General features: G+C 40.3%; 1 protein-coding gene across 1 annotated transcript; it reads right to left on the reverse strand.

The window, feature by feature from the left end:
* Positions 1–125: 125 nt before the first annotated feature.
* Positions 126–3,590, reverse strand: blvrb (biliverdin reductase B). Its single transcript, XM_084558528.1, has 5 exons — positions 3,352–3,590; positions 2,115–2,276; positions 1,425–1,514; positions 1,029–1,160; positions 126–464 (listed from the first exon to the last, which is right to left on the reverse strand). The coding sequence occupies exons 1-5, from the start codon at positions 3,434–3,436 to the stop codon at positions 310–312; spliced, it is 624 nt and encodes a 207-aa protein (XP_084414654.1). The 5' UTR covers positions 3,437–3,590; the 3' UTR covers positions 126–309.
* Positions 3,591–14,333: the final 10,743 nt, after the last annotated feature.

Raw genomic sequence — 14,333 nt, forward strand, 5'->3', positions numbered from 1 at the left:
GATGATGAGAAACAAAGAATACAATATGTTAATGGACGGCTTGTGTGAAAAGATGGAATGCATGTAAACTGCTATAGCCGCGATCAAACTGAAATTAGTATAAAAATGTAACAAGAGAAAGCTGCTTGGAAGTGAAAACAGGAAAGATTTAATGGTTTATCAAAAAATAACACCAGTAGTTTGAATCTCAACAAATATATCTTTATATCAATAATCTCTCAACATGTTCTCTTCTGTTTGTTTTAGTGGAAATAACAAAATACCAATCAGCCACAGAAAGAGATTTAAACCCTTCACAGCGCATCAGCACTATTTGTACTCTCCCCACACGCCGACAGTCTTGCCGTCCCACTCTGTGGTGGACAGACACTTGACGAAGAAATGTCCCAGGTCGTGTTTAGAGATGGCCCTTCCTCTCAGCATGTTCTCCGTCGCCATGTAACGCTCTGTCAGAGGAAGGTCATCTGGAGAGAGCAAGACAGAAGCAATACGTTATATCGAGTATGAGAAAAGACGAACATGTCGCTCTCTGCAGCTCACGGAACAGAGAGAGGAGTCTCAAAGGAAATCCAGAGGAGGAGTAGGAAATGGTTGAATGAACATGAAATGTTATGTCGGATCAATACCGAGGACTTGTTCAAAGCATAATCAATGGCTGAATTTCAGTAGGGGCAATGGTTTCTCAAAATTTGAAATCTGAGAGGCGGGGTACACCCTGGACCGGTCTCCAGTCTATCACAGGGCTAACACAGAGACAGACAACCACTCACATTCACACCTACGGCCAATTTAGAATCACCAATGAACCTAACCAGCATGTCTTTGGACGGTGGAAGGAAGCTGGAGTACCTGGAGAGAACCCACGCAGACACAGGGAGAACATGCAAACTCCACACAGAAAGGAACCAGTTGGACTGGATTCCAATCTGGAACCTTCTTGCCGCGAGGCATCAGTGCTAACCGCCACGCCGCTGTGCCGCCCTGCTGCATGTTCTTTTCAACTTTTTCAGTTTGCCCTTCCTACTCACCAGCGATGTGAGGGGGCATGACAGCCACGTAGTCCAGCCCTGACGTCTTCAGCACGGTGTACATCCTGTCGTGGTCCTCCGTCACAGGAACCAGGCGAGGTGGAACTTTAGAGCGATCCCACAGAAGGAAGGCTGTGAGGGAGAAAGATGGAAGATGAGTAGCAAAGATGAAGAGAGAAAAGAAACACATGTAGGTGGCATCTTTGAGTAGATTTTTGACAATCAATGTCAGTTTAAATTAATTATTTGAATGGTGCTAATAAGAAGCAAACACACAGTCAAAAATTACTGACATCGGCCACAAAATATATTTGTCGACTTCACTCTCCTTAGCCTTTACGTCCTTTAAATTAAATCCTTTCCTTTACTACTTAATTTCATAACAGCGAGCCGTACCTGACATGCAGCCGATCACTTTGCGGATTCCCCGTGCCTTCATGGCCTCCATGATGTTCTTGGTGCCCTCAGACATCATGGTGGTCGGACCTAATGAACACAAACCAGACCATACCAAGGTTTATGAACAGTCCTGGTTTTGCTGCACTTATATTTGTGTTTTGAGATTGAATGCTGCAGATTAAGCTAATTAATTTGAATGAGCTACCTAATTTGAAATAATAATGTATTTATTATTCAAAGTATATGTCATTTAGTACAGTTATATAAATCTCATCCATCTTTTACGCACATATTACATTAGTAAACGACATCACAGTGTTCTATGTTGTAAAAGTCTTATGGGGACCTCTAGTGAATGTCTCACATTATTACACCATTAGAAACTAAAGTCTCTGTGTACTGTGGGGAAATGAAACTTAACCATTACAATAACAGCAAAAATAATTGTTTGCAATAAGCAAAAATGAATTAAATGTTGCCACGTGCATGAGAAGAAAACAATCCAAGAATGCAAAAAGCAGCAGGGAAAAGACGGACTGAATAATGGATGTAGACACTAAATTTAGCTTTAATTAATGCAGTAGGTATGTGTTCACACAGACCAAAAACTACTTTTATTTCCCCTGTCTAGATAAGACTTTGATTTCATCTTGGTTGTGTGTTATTCTTCAAACTGCAGTGCCTTACTGAGGTCGTTCCTGGTGCCTAGGATGATGATAGCGGCGTCCTGGCCCTCCATCGCCTTCTTCACATCCTCTTTATTCAGAACGTCTCCCACCACCACTCTGGACGCCTTGTGGTCGGCAGGCAGCTTGGCAGGGTCACGTACCAGCACCGTCACACTGTATCCTGAGAGAAGAAACGTGGAGATCAAACTATCGTCACTTTCCTAAACATCAGTTCCCACTACACCGAGTGCACACATTTATTTTCTAAATTCATATGATTTCTTTACACCTGAGGTCGTGGAAACATGAAAGGAAATGAGAGGACCACTCGTTTTGTCTTGTGTGAGTCATTAACAACCGACTACTTCACCTGGTTGGCAACAGCGACCCCGACACGGTCACTGTCACCTGTTTGGTAATTATGTCGTAACTGGTTCCCATTAAACTTGAACTGCATGACATTGTTTCAGCTACATTCACTAGTTTTCTTTCCAGAAACTGGGGCACAATCTTCATCACCTACATGACAGAGATCCCACCCTTCATGTACAGGCCAGATAGTGAACAGCTTTCTGCATCCGCCTACTGTGACTCAGCTAAATGCTGACCTGTAACGTCTAACGTGACTCAACAGTTTTGGGGTTTTTGGCCTGCTGTGACCTGGAGGGAAGGAAATGAAAATGCTGCTCAATCAAATTAATCATATGACATAATGTGTTTGTGGAGGTGATTTCATTTGACAGTTTGTAATATATTTCTCAGTAAAAACTACAGACCGTTTTAACCTTATTTTAAATGTGAATTTATAACGAATACATAAATCCAGTCCAATAATATATATTACATCAGATCAGACACAGAATTACATTAGATCAGTCTTAAACTGTGTCCGTTTAAGTAAGAAAATCATCATAATGTTAAAGTGTGAGAAAACCAGAAAACAATTACACAAAGGTAGATTTTACTACTATTTTAAAAAGCCACGTGGGTGACTAACGTTTTATTTTATTATGAAGCATTCCAGCTATTATCCCTATTATCCCTGCAGAATTTATTGATTGATTATAAGACAGCTGGTCAGATGAGCTCAGGTTTATCCCACTGTGTGACCTCTATAAATGGGCTTCTTTTCACTGTGCAGCAAACATCGACTTTACAATGCAATGTCACTGATGCAAGCAACAGGGATCCACCAAGGACCCCCTATTCTATTCTATTCTATTCTATTCTATTCTATATTTGGTTTCTACCCTCACCTGCAGCCACAGCAAGCGGCAGGGTCGCCAGTCCGGTCATTCCCGTGGCTCCAAATATCGCGACGTTTTTAATGGAGTCCGACATTTTTCGTATCAAGCGCGATGCACGACCCAGCGACAGTTTCTTTTCCAAACTATGCCCCAAGCAGAAGGTACTGAAACCGCTGAAATGCCCTAGTGTTTTGCTTAAAAGTCACATTTGACATGTTTAGTGACGCCTCCTTCCAGTGACAGGAAGAGAGGCACCTCCACTGCGCAGACTCCTCCTCCCACATGGACACTTAAAGGAGCCCTGCTGCTCATATTGGCTGCTCAGTTAAATGCTGTTATTTCCATCATATCACTATTTTTATCATCTAGTTCTTTCACTTTCCTGCCTATGTGTCTTAATCAATTGCACAGCACCATATATTCATTGTGCAGCTACATTTTCTACATATTATTATACACAGTTCATCAATAACATTCACTATACATTTCTATAGATTCCACTTGTATAACTTTTGTTTATATATGCTTTTGTGCATTATATTTTGTGTGTTATAATAAATTGTGGTAGAAGTAGTTATAGTAGTAAAAAGTAGTGTGGTAGAAGTTGTGGTAGTACAAGTAGTTATAGTTTGTGTATCACATCTGTGTGTGTTTTCATTAACATATTGTGGAAGTTGTGGTGGCCCACAATAAACAATGAGAGAGACATTCACCCAGAGACTGTACCTTTAAGGACGTGAGGGTTTTCGGGTTGGAGTTCCGTGTTTACGTTGTGTGTGGCAGTTCTTACCTGACTCGCTGACAGTACTCTGGAGTTTATAGAAAGTGGAGAGTAAAGCTGACTCGACACATCTCCGTCTCTTGTCTCGTCACTTATTGCACTCCACAAAGTGACAATTAACACGACTTCAATCTTAAATCTTGATTTTTATCACATTAAAAGTGTTTAAACTGAAGTTTTTTCTTGGCTAAAATCATAAAGACTTTGTTGGTTACTGTGAAACACTGCAGAGCATGTCTAGGCTTAAGTCATATGGTGGTTGATGTTAAAGGATAGATTATTAAGGGACACAAGGCTTCTGAGCGACAAATGTAGAGAAATTGTGAGGCCAGCACTCAATTCAAGCCGTGCTTGCGGTGTGGTGTATGCACACTGCTTTTAAGCTGCTTTTTTTAACGCATCTCCTCAGAACTTCAAAAACAGATGCGCTCTTAGAGTGCACTTAGCTCTTCCTCTCCCTTATCACTGCACTGTTTTCTGTGCACTGGGGCAGGCTGTGATGTCTTGTTTCTGGGGAAGATTTGTTGGCTCAGATTTTCACCAAAGTGTGTCTCTTTATTCTTTGTTAATGTGTTTAATTTGATAAATCAAGCAGCGTTTCCAGTTTAGCATTTACAGAAGCAGATTGTGTTACTTCTCAGCACAGATGTTACGGATAGAAAATAAATCAGCCTAGATGACTCCTAAGTATTTTTCCGGCAGTCATTAGTGGTTTTAAATTGTAGAACAACTGTAGCCGCCTTAAAATGTGGAAAATTTAATTAGGAACTAAATTCTTTAAAAGAATTTATGAACTCAAATGTGATCAGTGGTAGACTCCATATCTAGCGATTCTACATGACACAGCAGTTGTTTTCTCAGATATATTTTGATTTTCGGCTTTTATGTATCAATACAAAAGCAGCAGACACTGCAGGAAGGTAAAGCCAGTGATGAGCAAGAGATATCTGAGTGCCATTTTGATCAGTCAGTCATTCCCTGGGGTCAGCACAGAATACAGAAATAATTTTATAATATAGTTTATTAATCCGGGTGACACAGTGGTGTGGTGGTTAGCACTGATGCCTCACAGCAAGAAAGTTTTGAGTTCTAATCCAGGCCTTTCTGTGTGGAGTTTGTATGTTCTCCCTGTGTCTGCGTGGGTTCTCTCCGGGTACTCCAGCTTCCTCCCACCGTCCAAAGACATGCTGGTTAGGTTCATTGGTGATTCTAAAATTAGCCTTAGGTGTGAGTGTGAGTGTGAATGGTTGTCTGTCTCTCTGTATTAGCCCTGCGATAGACTGGCAACCTGTCCAGGGTGTATCCCACCTCTCGCCCGATGACAGCTGGGATAGGCTCCAGCCGCCCCGGTGACCCTTCACAGGACAAGCAGTTACAGAAGATGACTGAAGTTTATTAACCCTGTGTGTTTTAGCCAGGTGGTTCTCCCTGTATGAACTCAAGTTCCCCTTCATCATCACCTGTCAATTCAAACTAGCAAATAATATAAAAGCAAATATTGTTCAAATGCTTTTCAGTTCTCATGTTAGTTTTGTATTCATGCTGCTACCACAATGGGTGGCAAAAATGTGATGCTCTATTTTGAGCCTAATATTTTAACAATATGTCCTTTTTTTCATATATCCATAATCTTTAACTTTCATTTACTGTTCCTCAGTTTCTCCACTGCATCCAGCTGTTAATTTACTTAAAGTTACTTAAATGATTTCACAACTTATTTACAGGGTTGGGTCAGATTACTTTGAAATGTAATCGATTACTGATTACAGATTACATGGCAAATTTTGTAATCAGTAACGTAATCTATTGGATTACCCAAAACATGTAACGTAATCTGATTACTTTAGGATTACTTTTTACACAACTTGTACAAGACATACACAATCTTATTTTCCTCTGTCTTTAATTCAAAGTTGTGGCGATGTTGCCAAGTACTGAACGTATTTTTGCCGACTGGAACAGGTCTATTCCCAGATAGCAAGAGGCTGGCGGACCACCGTCAGCCCACTGGGGATAGACCTGGCAGTCCGCTGGAGTTTTGCTCATCGGTTCACTGGCGGTCCGCGAGCGAGTAGTCGTCAAATGCCCCAATATTTTGTCACTATTGGTCTAAAACCTTTTTCATTTATTCAGTTATACTTCATCCATCACTTTAATAACATTTCATGTATTTTCTTAATATTCATGAAAAGTTAAATTTCAAGAGATGGTGGACCACAAGTGGCATGCCACCAGCGGTCTGCTATCTGCCAATCTGTTTTTTTGCTATCTGGGTTGGTTGACGTTGACGGTTCCTCCATCTTGGGTTTTGATTTGAACCTTTTTCTTGTCAAGAAACTACACAGGCAAATGGATGATAATGACATCTAGTGAACAAACAAATGGGCTGCTTGTCAAATGAAAACACTGGCTAGGCTATCATAAAAAAGTTGCATTGTTTGCATGATAAAATGTAATCAGGTAATCCCCAACAATGTAACTGTAATCTAATTACGCATTTTTGTATTGTAGTCTGGGCTGATTACAGTTACTTGATTTTTGTAATCTGATTACGTAATCTAGATTACATGTAATCAGTCAACTTGAGCGAAGAAGTGTAAACGTCTGGTTTAACCGTTAACTTCCATCCCAACGTCTAAAACATTAAGATGGAGACATTCGTTAGTTAGCTAGCCAATTAGTTAGGTACACCACTTTAACAACACCCCTAAGGTAAGTAATATGAAACTCAATGTAATAATTAATGGTACTTATTAATAGGTTGTACGCTAACATTAGCTAATATTAGTCAGAGAATCGCGAATTTATCTAAACTGAAACTACGCTAGCCGACAAATGATTCAAATATTAGCCTGTTATTTTATGTTTTAGGGTACGTTATTTTTTTTAGTCAAGTTATTTTTGTTAACATTAATGTTTAAAAATGTTGAGAATTTTTATTTATTTATTTATTTATTTATTTACATTTGCTGCTGTAAAACACGGCCTCTTGTGGCTTTCTGTTTCCACTGACAGTCTCTCTCTCTCTCTCTCTCCCTCTCTGCTCGCCGCACTGATGCTGATATTTCTCTCCAGCATCACCAGCGGAGAGGAGGAGGAGGAGGAGGAAGGAGAGGTTGTGTCAGGTGGAAACGGGGACCTCTATGGATATCATCATCACCCTCCACCGGCTCGCAACCTCAGCACCGACAGCATCTCCCGGCCGGCGGTCACTGCCGCAGGCACACAGCGCCCCTTTTATTGCACCAAGGCGTTGAATTTCCACGGTGCACACTCCCCGGGCTGCTGCTGCTGCTGCTGCTGCTGTGATCACCCGGTCAAACCGCTTCCTCGTGCAATAAGGACTAATCGAGGGAAGACCCAGCTGGAATAAACGCGGAGCGTCAGTCTCCTCCATTGATAAACCGCTCTGCTCATCGATTCAACCCAACGACGTCTTGGATAAGAGGAGGATAAAACCAATCCCCGACACTGACAGTGAATCTAAAGGTAAGGCCGATGAATATGATCATCTTCTCCGCGGATTTTCGTTTTATTTTGTCGTTCCCTGCGTGAGAGCAAGGAGTCGAGATGCATGTTTTTTTCCTTTTTTTTTCCTCCAGTGAAGCCGGCCTGCATTTGGGTGCAGGGTACTGCAGTGATCCGCCGGGGGGACGCACTGTTTCCTGTCGTTTTTCACCTACATGTGTTACATGAAGCATGCACGTAAAGGTGCTAATGGTGCCTAGCAGGTCTGATTGTCTGATTGGAAAGGATAAAGGGGTTAAGAAGCAGAATAGAGGCCTAGTGCATCGGCTACGATATGTTGTTGCATGTTTTACCGACTCTGTTTCGGCTTCTTTATAACCTTTAACTTTAAATGACACATGATTACGCTGGTTTCTATGGACTTTTTTTTCCAAACGGTGTCCCAGTGCAAACAGCAGCTGAAGTTGATGATGTGATAAATCTCTACAGTAGTGCTGTATGTTTCAGAAGGAAGTTATAACATGTATGTGGTCTCGGTTCAGTGTGTGACCTCAAATTACTTTGACATTTCTGCCTCTTGTGATGTCAGTTGTTCTTCTTGAAGGGGGTTTTGTCTGTCGTGAAGGATGTAGATTCAGTCAAGTTATTTTTATGCTTTAGTCAGACGAGGCCTGCAGCAGCAGCATAGCTTGCTTTAGCAACACAAGGAGCCGATGCAGTGTATAGCCTGTCAAATGTTTGGTCTGTTTGATCACAGCTGCAGTGAAGTCACTACAAGCTCAGTTTTGCCTTGAGGGGCATCATTGGCTTTTGAATAGAAAAACAATTCGGGGTGTGCAGGGCAGGCAGGTGTGGGTTAGTTGGTTAGCTTTGGTTAGCTGGAGCAATGAATGTTGGAGGTGTATGAACACTAGAAATAAGAGGAAGGCTGAAAATGTAGTCATGTTTCAGTTATAATGAGCAGAGACTCGTGGGCATCTGGATTAATTAAGTGTTTTCATCAAGATAAATAGCAAACAGCTAAAAGTACTTCTGTTAAGTTTAGTTACATTTACTGAGTCACTTTGTTCACCGATATTCTTGTAGTGGTTTATATGATGTATAACAAACAAGTGTTTTCGACCTTATTGTACTTTATAGTGTCACTCTGTAATGTCAGCAGCTCACTTATACCTTCACTTGTGTTGTAGTGTGTGTGTGTGTGTGTGATGCTCAGCAGTTTATGGTACGGTAAATTAGCACACTTCCTAGTATTGCATCTTGTCTAGTGTAGTATTTACAATGATTCTGTAATGTGTCTAGTGTACAGACAGTATAACATACATGTACTGTTATAGTGGTGTTTGTTGGTAGGTTGTTCCATCATCTTTAAGGTCTTGCCTCAATTCTTTAGTTGACTTAGTGTGTCTCAGATACTATATTTAAATAATTTCATTCAACCTGACTGAAGTTATTCTGATTTCTCCCACTTAACTTAATAAAAACATCTGATAAAATACACTGTATGTGTGAAACAGTGGTTCTGTGGCTTCTGACAACAGTACGTTTATTCAGTGGACGAATATGGCCAAGATGTACCCAAATTAATTCCAGTTTTGTTTCTATTTAGTTTGAATAACTATTTTTTTTGAGCCCCGTCAAGGTGTTAAACTATCTTTAACTCTTGTAGGGTTTATCAAGCTGTGTCAGCCACAGACCAGATCACTTTGCTGCTTCTATGTTGGGCAGACATGTGCAGAAAGAATAGATTTATTCCAACCAGAGTGACCAGAACACGATCAAGTGTTTACATGGTTATTAGGAGCTAATCATTTCCAGTCGAACGGATTATCAAAGGTTTAGTGTCTCTCAATCTGATTAAAAATTCCTTACCTGAGCCGTTTTTATTCTGATTAATAGTCGTAATATTATAAACAAAACTGTATCGTGTCTCTTCATGTAATCTAAGACTGACCACGTTTCTGTGGACATCAGAACATCTGTTGCCAGACTCCTTATTCTTTTTGGAAGCTAGTTCTTCATGCGTTTAAGTCTTTACAATACTGGAAAGCGAATGTGTGACTTGTCCATGGATGGAAGAATCTAAACATCATGTCTCTAACTTCTTCACTTTGCTGCATATGTATTATAATATAATATAGATCACATTATAATACGGTACTATTTATAGCTCTGCTACAGTTCATTTTGACACCCCTCTCGTCCGCGTGATAGACATCGTCTCTGTGACACTGATGCTCCGGTGTTTCTCTGTTATTTGCCGGACCACAACGTGACTGTTTTTAATTAAGACTTTAGGTCCTGCCGAGTCAGAACTGGGCGTCGGCTGCTGCTCCTGATGTTGTTTCACTCTGTTGAGGTGAAGTGAGTGAAAGTGACTCAGTGCAGTGTGTAAAGTGCGTACTGTGTGACGTCACAGTGAGGGGATCTAGTGTGTGTGATGGACAAAGAGCAGAGAGAGACAAGAGAGGCATCGTTTATCTCTTTAAGAGTGATTTAGATTTCAGAGCTTTTTGCAAAATGAGGATAGCGTCGGACAAATCTTTAGGTTAGATTTGCATCGGAATAGTAGTAAGGTTTAAGATTAGCTTATGTTAACCCAATCTAGATGCAATGTTGTCACATTTTCCCAACATTTTTTAAATATTAATGCAAGCCCTGCAGGAAATTAATTGTGAAACAGTCCCAGACACGATGATGTACATTGGTGTATGTTAGTTTGCATCTAATAAGTGCCAGAAAAAGTTTTGATTGTTGAAAGTAATGATTATAAATTTATCCTCGTTTTCTTTACTTATGAAACTGAACATGATTCTCACTTTGTCCTGTTTAATATTCTTATTATCAGTTAATCCGCATTAGATGATTGTCAGTGTTGTTATGAGATTTCATTGTCTTTCCTCCGAGCCACCAAAGTAAACCGATACCTGATCATTGAATCAATCGATTGAACTTCCGGAAGCTGCTCCTCACAGCTGCCAATCGACCGATGGCACATCAGCTAGATAGCAGAGGGCATGACAGTGTCCCCCATCTGATCTGTATGAGATGATACTGATGAAGACTTAAAAAAGACGAAGTACTCTGAGGGTCTGGTCCCTGTTAAGCCTTAGAGACACAGAGCTGCTGCCTCTGACTGATTAACACTGGCAGCTGTCTCTCTCTCTCTCTCTCTCTCTCTTTCTCTCTATCTCTTTCTCCATCTTTCTGGTGATATATGCCCTTCTCTCTCTCTGTCTGTCTGTTCCCCCTTCGATTTCTCTATATACCTCTCCTCTTTTTCCCTGTTAGCCTTCCTGTAACTACAACTCTCTTCTATAATGTCACTCCCTATTTTTATCAACCTCTTATCTTACTCCCTTACTCCATCTCGTTTGATTATGTCTGCCTCTCTCCCTCATCCACTCTCTGCCTGTCTGTCTCTAAATTTAACCTCTGAATGAAAAGAGACGGACGTCTGCGGTGTACTTCAGGCTATTTTGGTAATATGACCGGAGAATATTGCTTATCACGTTTAAAGAATTCTTTAAAGAGCTGGACGTGTACGCAAGAAATCTGGCTCGAATGAATGAGAAAAATAAGTGAGGGGTTCTCGGTTCGTGAAACTCGGATACGCGTGCAAATTAATATTCAGTTCTCCCAATGCCACAGCTGCTTTCAGTATGTCAAGTCTTCACACTTCACATTTCTGATTGAAACTATTATTACATGTGTCACTCATTCATTTCAGTAACCTTGTCTATAATTAGATGACTTTTAACAGTTCTCCATGGTGACCCCAGCTCTGTTGAATGAAGTGGATGAGCATGCTGAACAGAGGAGATGAACTTTCCTTTAGCACAGTTTGCCTTTCTTCTGCATTTGATCACAAGTTCACAAAGTTACAGCACTGTGGTTATAACCTGGGACGCTTTCCTGTGACTTCAATTAATTAGCAATTACAGTTTTCTCTTATGTCTCAAATATCATGAAGCAATAAAACTAAAAATACATTTAAAGAACAAAGTAAACCGTAGCAAAAGTCGGATAAATGCTTAATTTTCTGTTCCATCCATTGTTGGAATAACCTGCATAGTTGCAGAGGTTAGTTAAGTTGAAAAAGAATAGATAATATAAATTATATATTTTTGAATAAATCCTACATACACCCCGATAAACATGTGTAAAGGAAATTTGTGAATGCAGGAATAATTTCCAAGTGTCCCAAAAAATTCAACCAAGTTCTAACTGAAAGAGAGAGTTTGGGAATCAATGACATGAACAGGTCTTAAATTAGATTAAATAAATAATAAAACGTTAACTAAATAATAAAGCCAAGAGGATAATCCATTCCTTTTTTCTTTTCTTTTTTTTTTATCACATTCGCACAATATTTTTGGATCAACTCTTTGCTTCCCTTGACCAACAGCCTTTGGACCCTGAACACATTACTAGACTAGAGTAGCCTAGTCACTCTTTGCTAGTATGGAGGCATCATGCCAGTTGCTAATAGACAAAATACAAGGGGTGGAAGACACACAGACCGAGAGGGTGGGAGGTGAGGGACAGAGGGAGGAATGGGAACAGAGGACAGTTGAAAAAGTGTGAAGGATAATAAGAGGAGAGAGCAGGGGGGTGTTGGGGGTACGACGTTTTCATTGCTCCATTGGTGTAACAGTGATTTATCGAGGTTCCTAACAGTGACAGCATAGGTGGAGAGAGGGCAATAATAACGCTGAGTGGTTTAGAGGATAAAAAGTAAAATAAATGACAACTCTGCACACACGTATACAAAAAAATGTGACTGTGTCGATCCACTGTTTTTGTTTGATCTGTTATGTACTTTGAGCTTCTGTGAATACTGTTGTGATCCTCTGTCGTCATCTAAACAAATATTAAACCATTGTCCACAAGTAAAAATTATAGTTATAATAATATCAGTATATTTGACACTAAAACAAAAGGTTCTCTTCCAGAAAACAAAAGCATACCTTCTTCAGGACTGGTCAAAACTAGTAGACCTCTCAACAGATCAAACCTGTCGCATCATTTATTAACAAAAATGATATTAAAACTGTCAAAAATGAAGGTGCGCTGCTTTTGTCTGGAATTTTTCGTTTGCGGATTTAATATTGATTGAAATAAAATTTTTGAACATGTGCCTCTGAAACGCATGGACTCTGCTGCACTAAATTTTGCGTTTCACATATTGTGCGACACACACTGAAATACAGTCTCTTACAACTGTGTCCCTTAGACAAACAAGTTTTCAGTCCGGCTAATAAAACTTCAAAGTGAACACAACAACAGCTGAGAGTGCAGCGACAGCGCTGCAGTGCAATCACACAAACACTCTCAAACCACCTGGGGGGGGACAGCGATGGCCACCCTGAATGTGGAACATTTCTTTTTAGATGCTGTCCCATAAACCACGGTGGGGTGAGGGTTCAGGTCCACCTGGAGGGAAAAAAAGAGATGCCTCACATGATGTAGATCCGGTCCTAAAAGTGAAAGATGATCATCACACTGTTCATCCTCTGACTATAAAATGCCAGATAATAGTTTTAAGAATACCTACCACGGTTTAGGCAAGTCCAAGGTGATTTACTCAAGTGAAATATATTATTTTATCATCAAACATTTGATTATGGGAGTCCAAACCACAATATGAAACAGTTTTGGGTGAAAAATTCTTTCCATATTTAGCTATATATTTGTTTTTCTAAATGTAAAATAATCTTTCCCTCTCTGCACATAAGTGTTTTTATTACACAGTGCCAGACATGTATTATTTTTAGTATTCTGTATAAGTAAAAAGGACAGCGATCATACAACACAAACACACACAAGCACACTCCTTCTCCCAGCTCCAGGGGAGATCAGAGAGGGTGCTGCTGTTTGAACGTTTGATCTGTCAGTGTTGGAACAGCAGACTCTGCATCCTGGACTGACTGACACACATGAGCTCTGTAACCCCGTGGCGTCCAACGGGACAAACCTCAGAACCAGAACTCGGAGCCCCTTTTCGGTCTGCATTCTTGCTTCCAAGGTTTGGCGTGCAGCAGTGTCTATTGTTTAGTGTCATCTTTGTTCTTCTCCTTTAAATAGCACAAAGATAACCTTAGAGATCAATACAGCGAGATTAATAGAGCTCTGCAGATGCAGTGACGACAGCGTGAAACGGGATGCTGCACTCGCTCTTGTCTTTCACGGATTAAATTCACTGATGGAAACTTTCGGAGGTGCATTATATTTATGTTCAGTATAAAGTAGAGAGATGAAAGAATTCCAGTTCTCTCCCATTCCTGGCATTTTAATGCGTCTTAGTTTTATTACTGACCCAGTGGCTGCTGCGAGGACATTGGCATTACTCAGCATTTTGTTTTTCATTCTGTAGTCAAGCCCTGGAAAGGAAAAGGAAAAATTAGGACAATGAGATCGAGACCGATGAGAGCTCTTAATAAATACTAAGGCAGCTAATAAAGTAGATTTAGTTTTAGCTTTTCTGTACGTGTTAACTGAAAATATGTGCCAAGATACAGTGAATGTGCAGTAGTAAGGATCACTGCTCATTTGCGTATGGTTATTTTTTGCTGCCATGGTTGTGGTTGTACATCATGTTGTCAGACGCACAGATTCTGGATCATGTTGATGTTGTATATTTAATATAATGACGTTAGAGAAGATGTTCTGTCCTGCTGTCAGTAAAACTCCAATTTAAGATTTGCTTACATGATTATTGCAATTTGGGCCTTTCTGTGTG

This window comes from Chelon labrosus (assembly GCF_963514085.1).
Source record: "Chelon labrosus genome assembly, chromosome: 13".
NCBI lineage: Eukaryota > Metazoa > Chordata > Actinopteri > Mugiliformes > Mugilidae > Chelon > Chelon labrosus.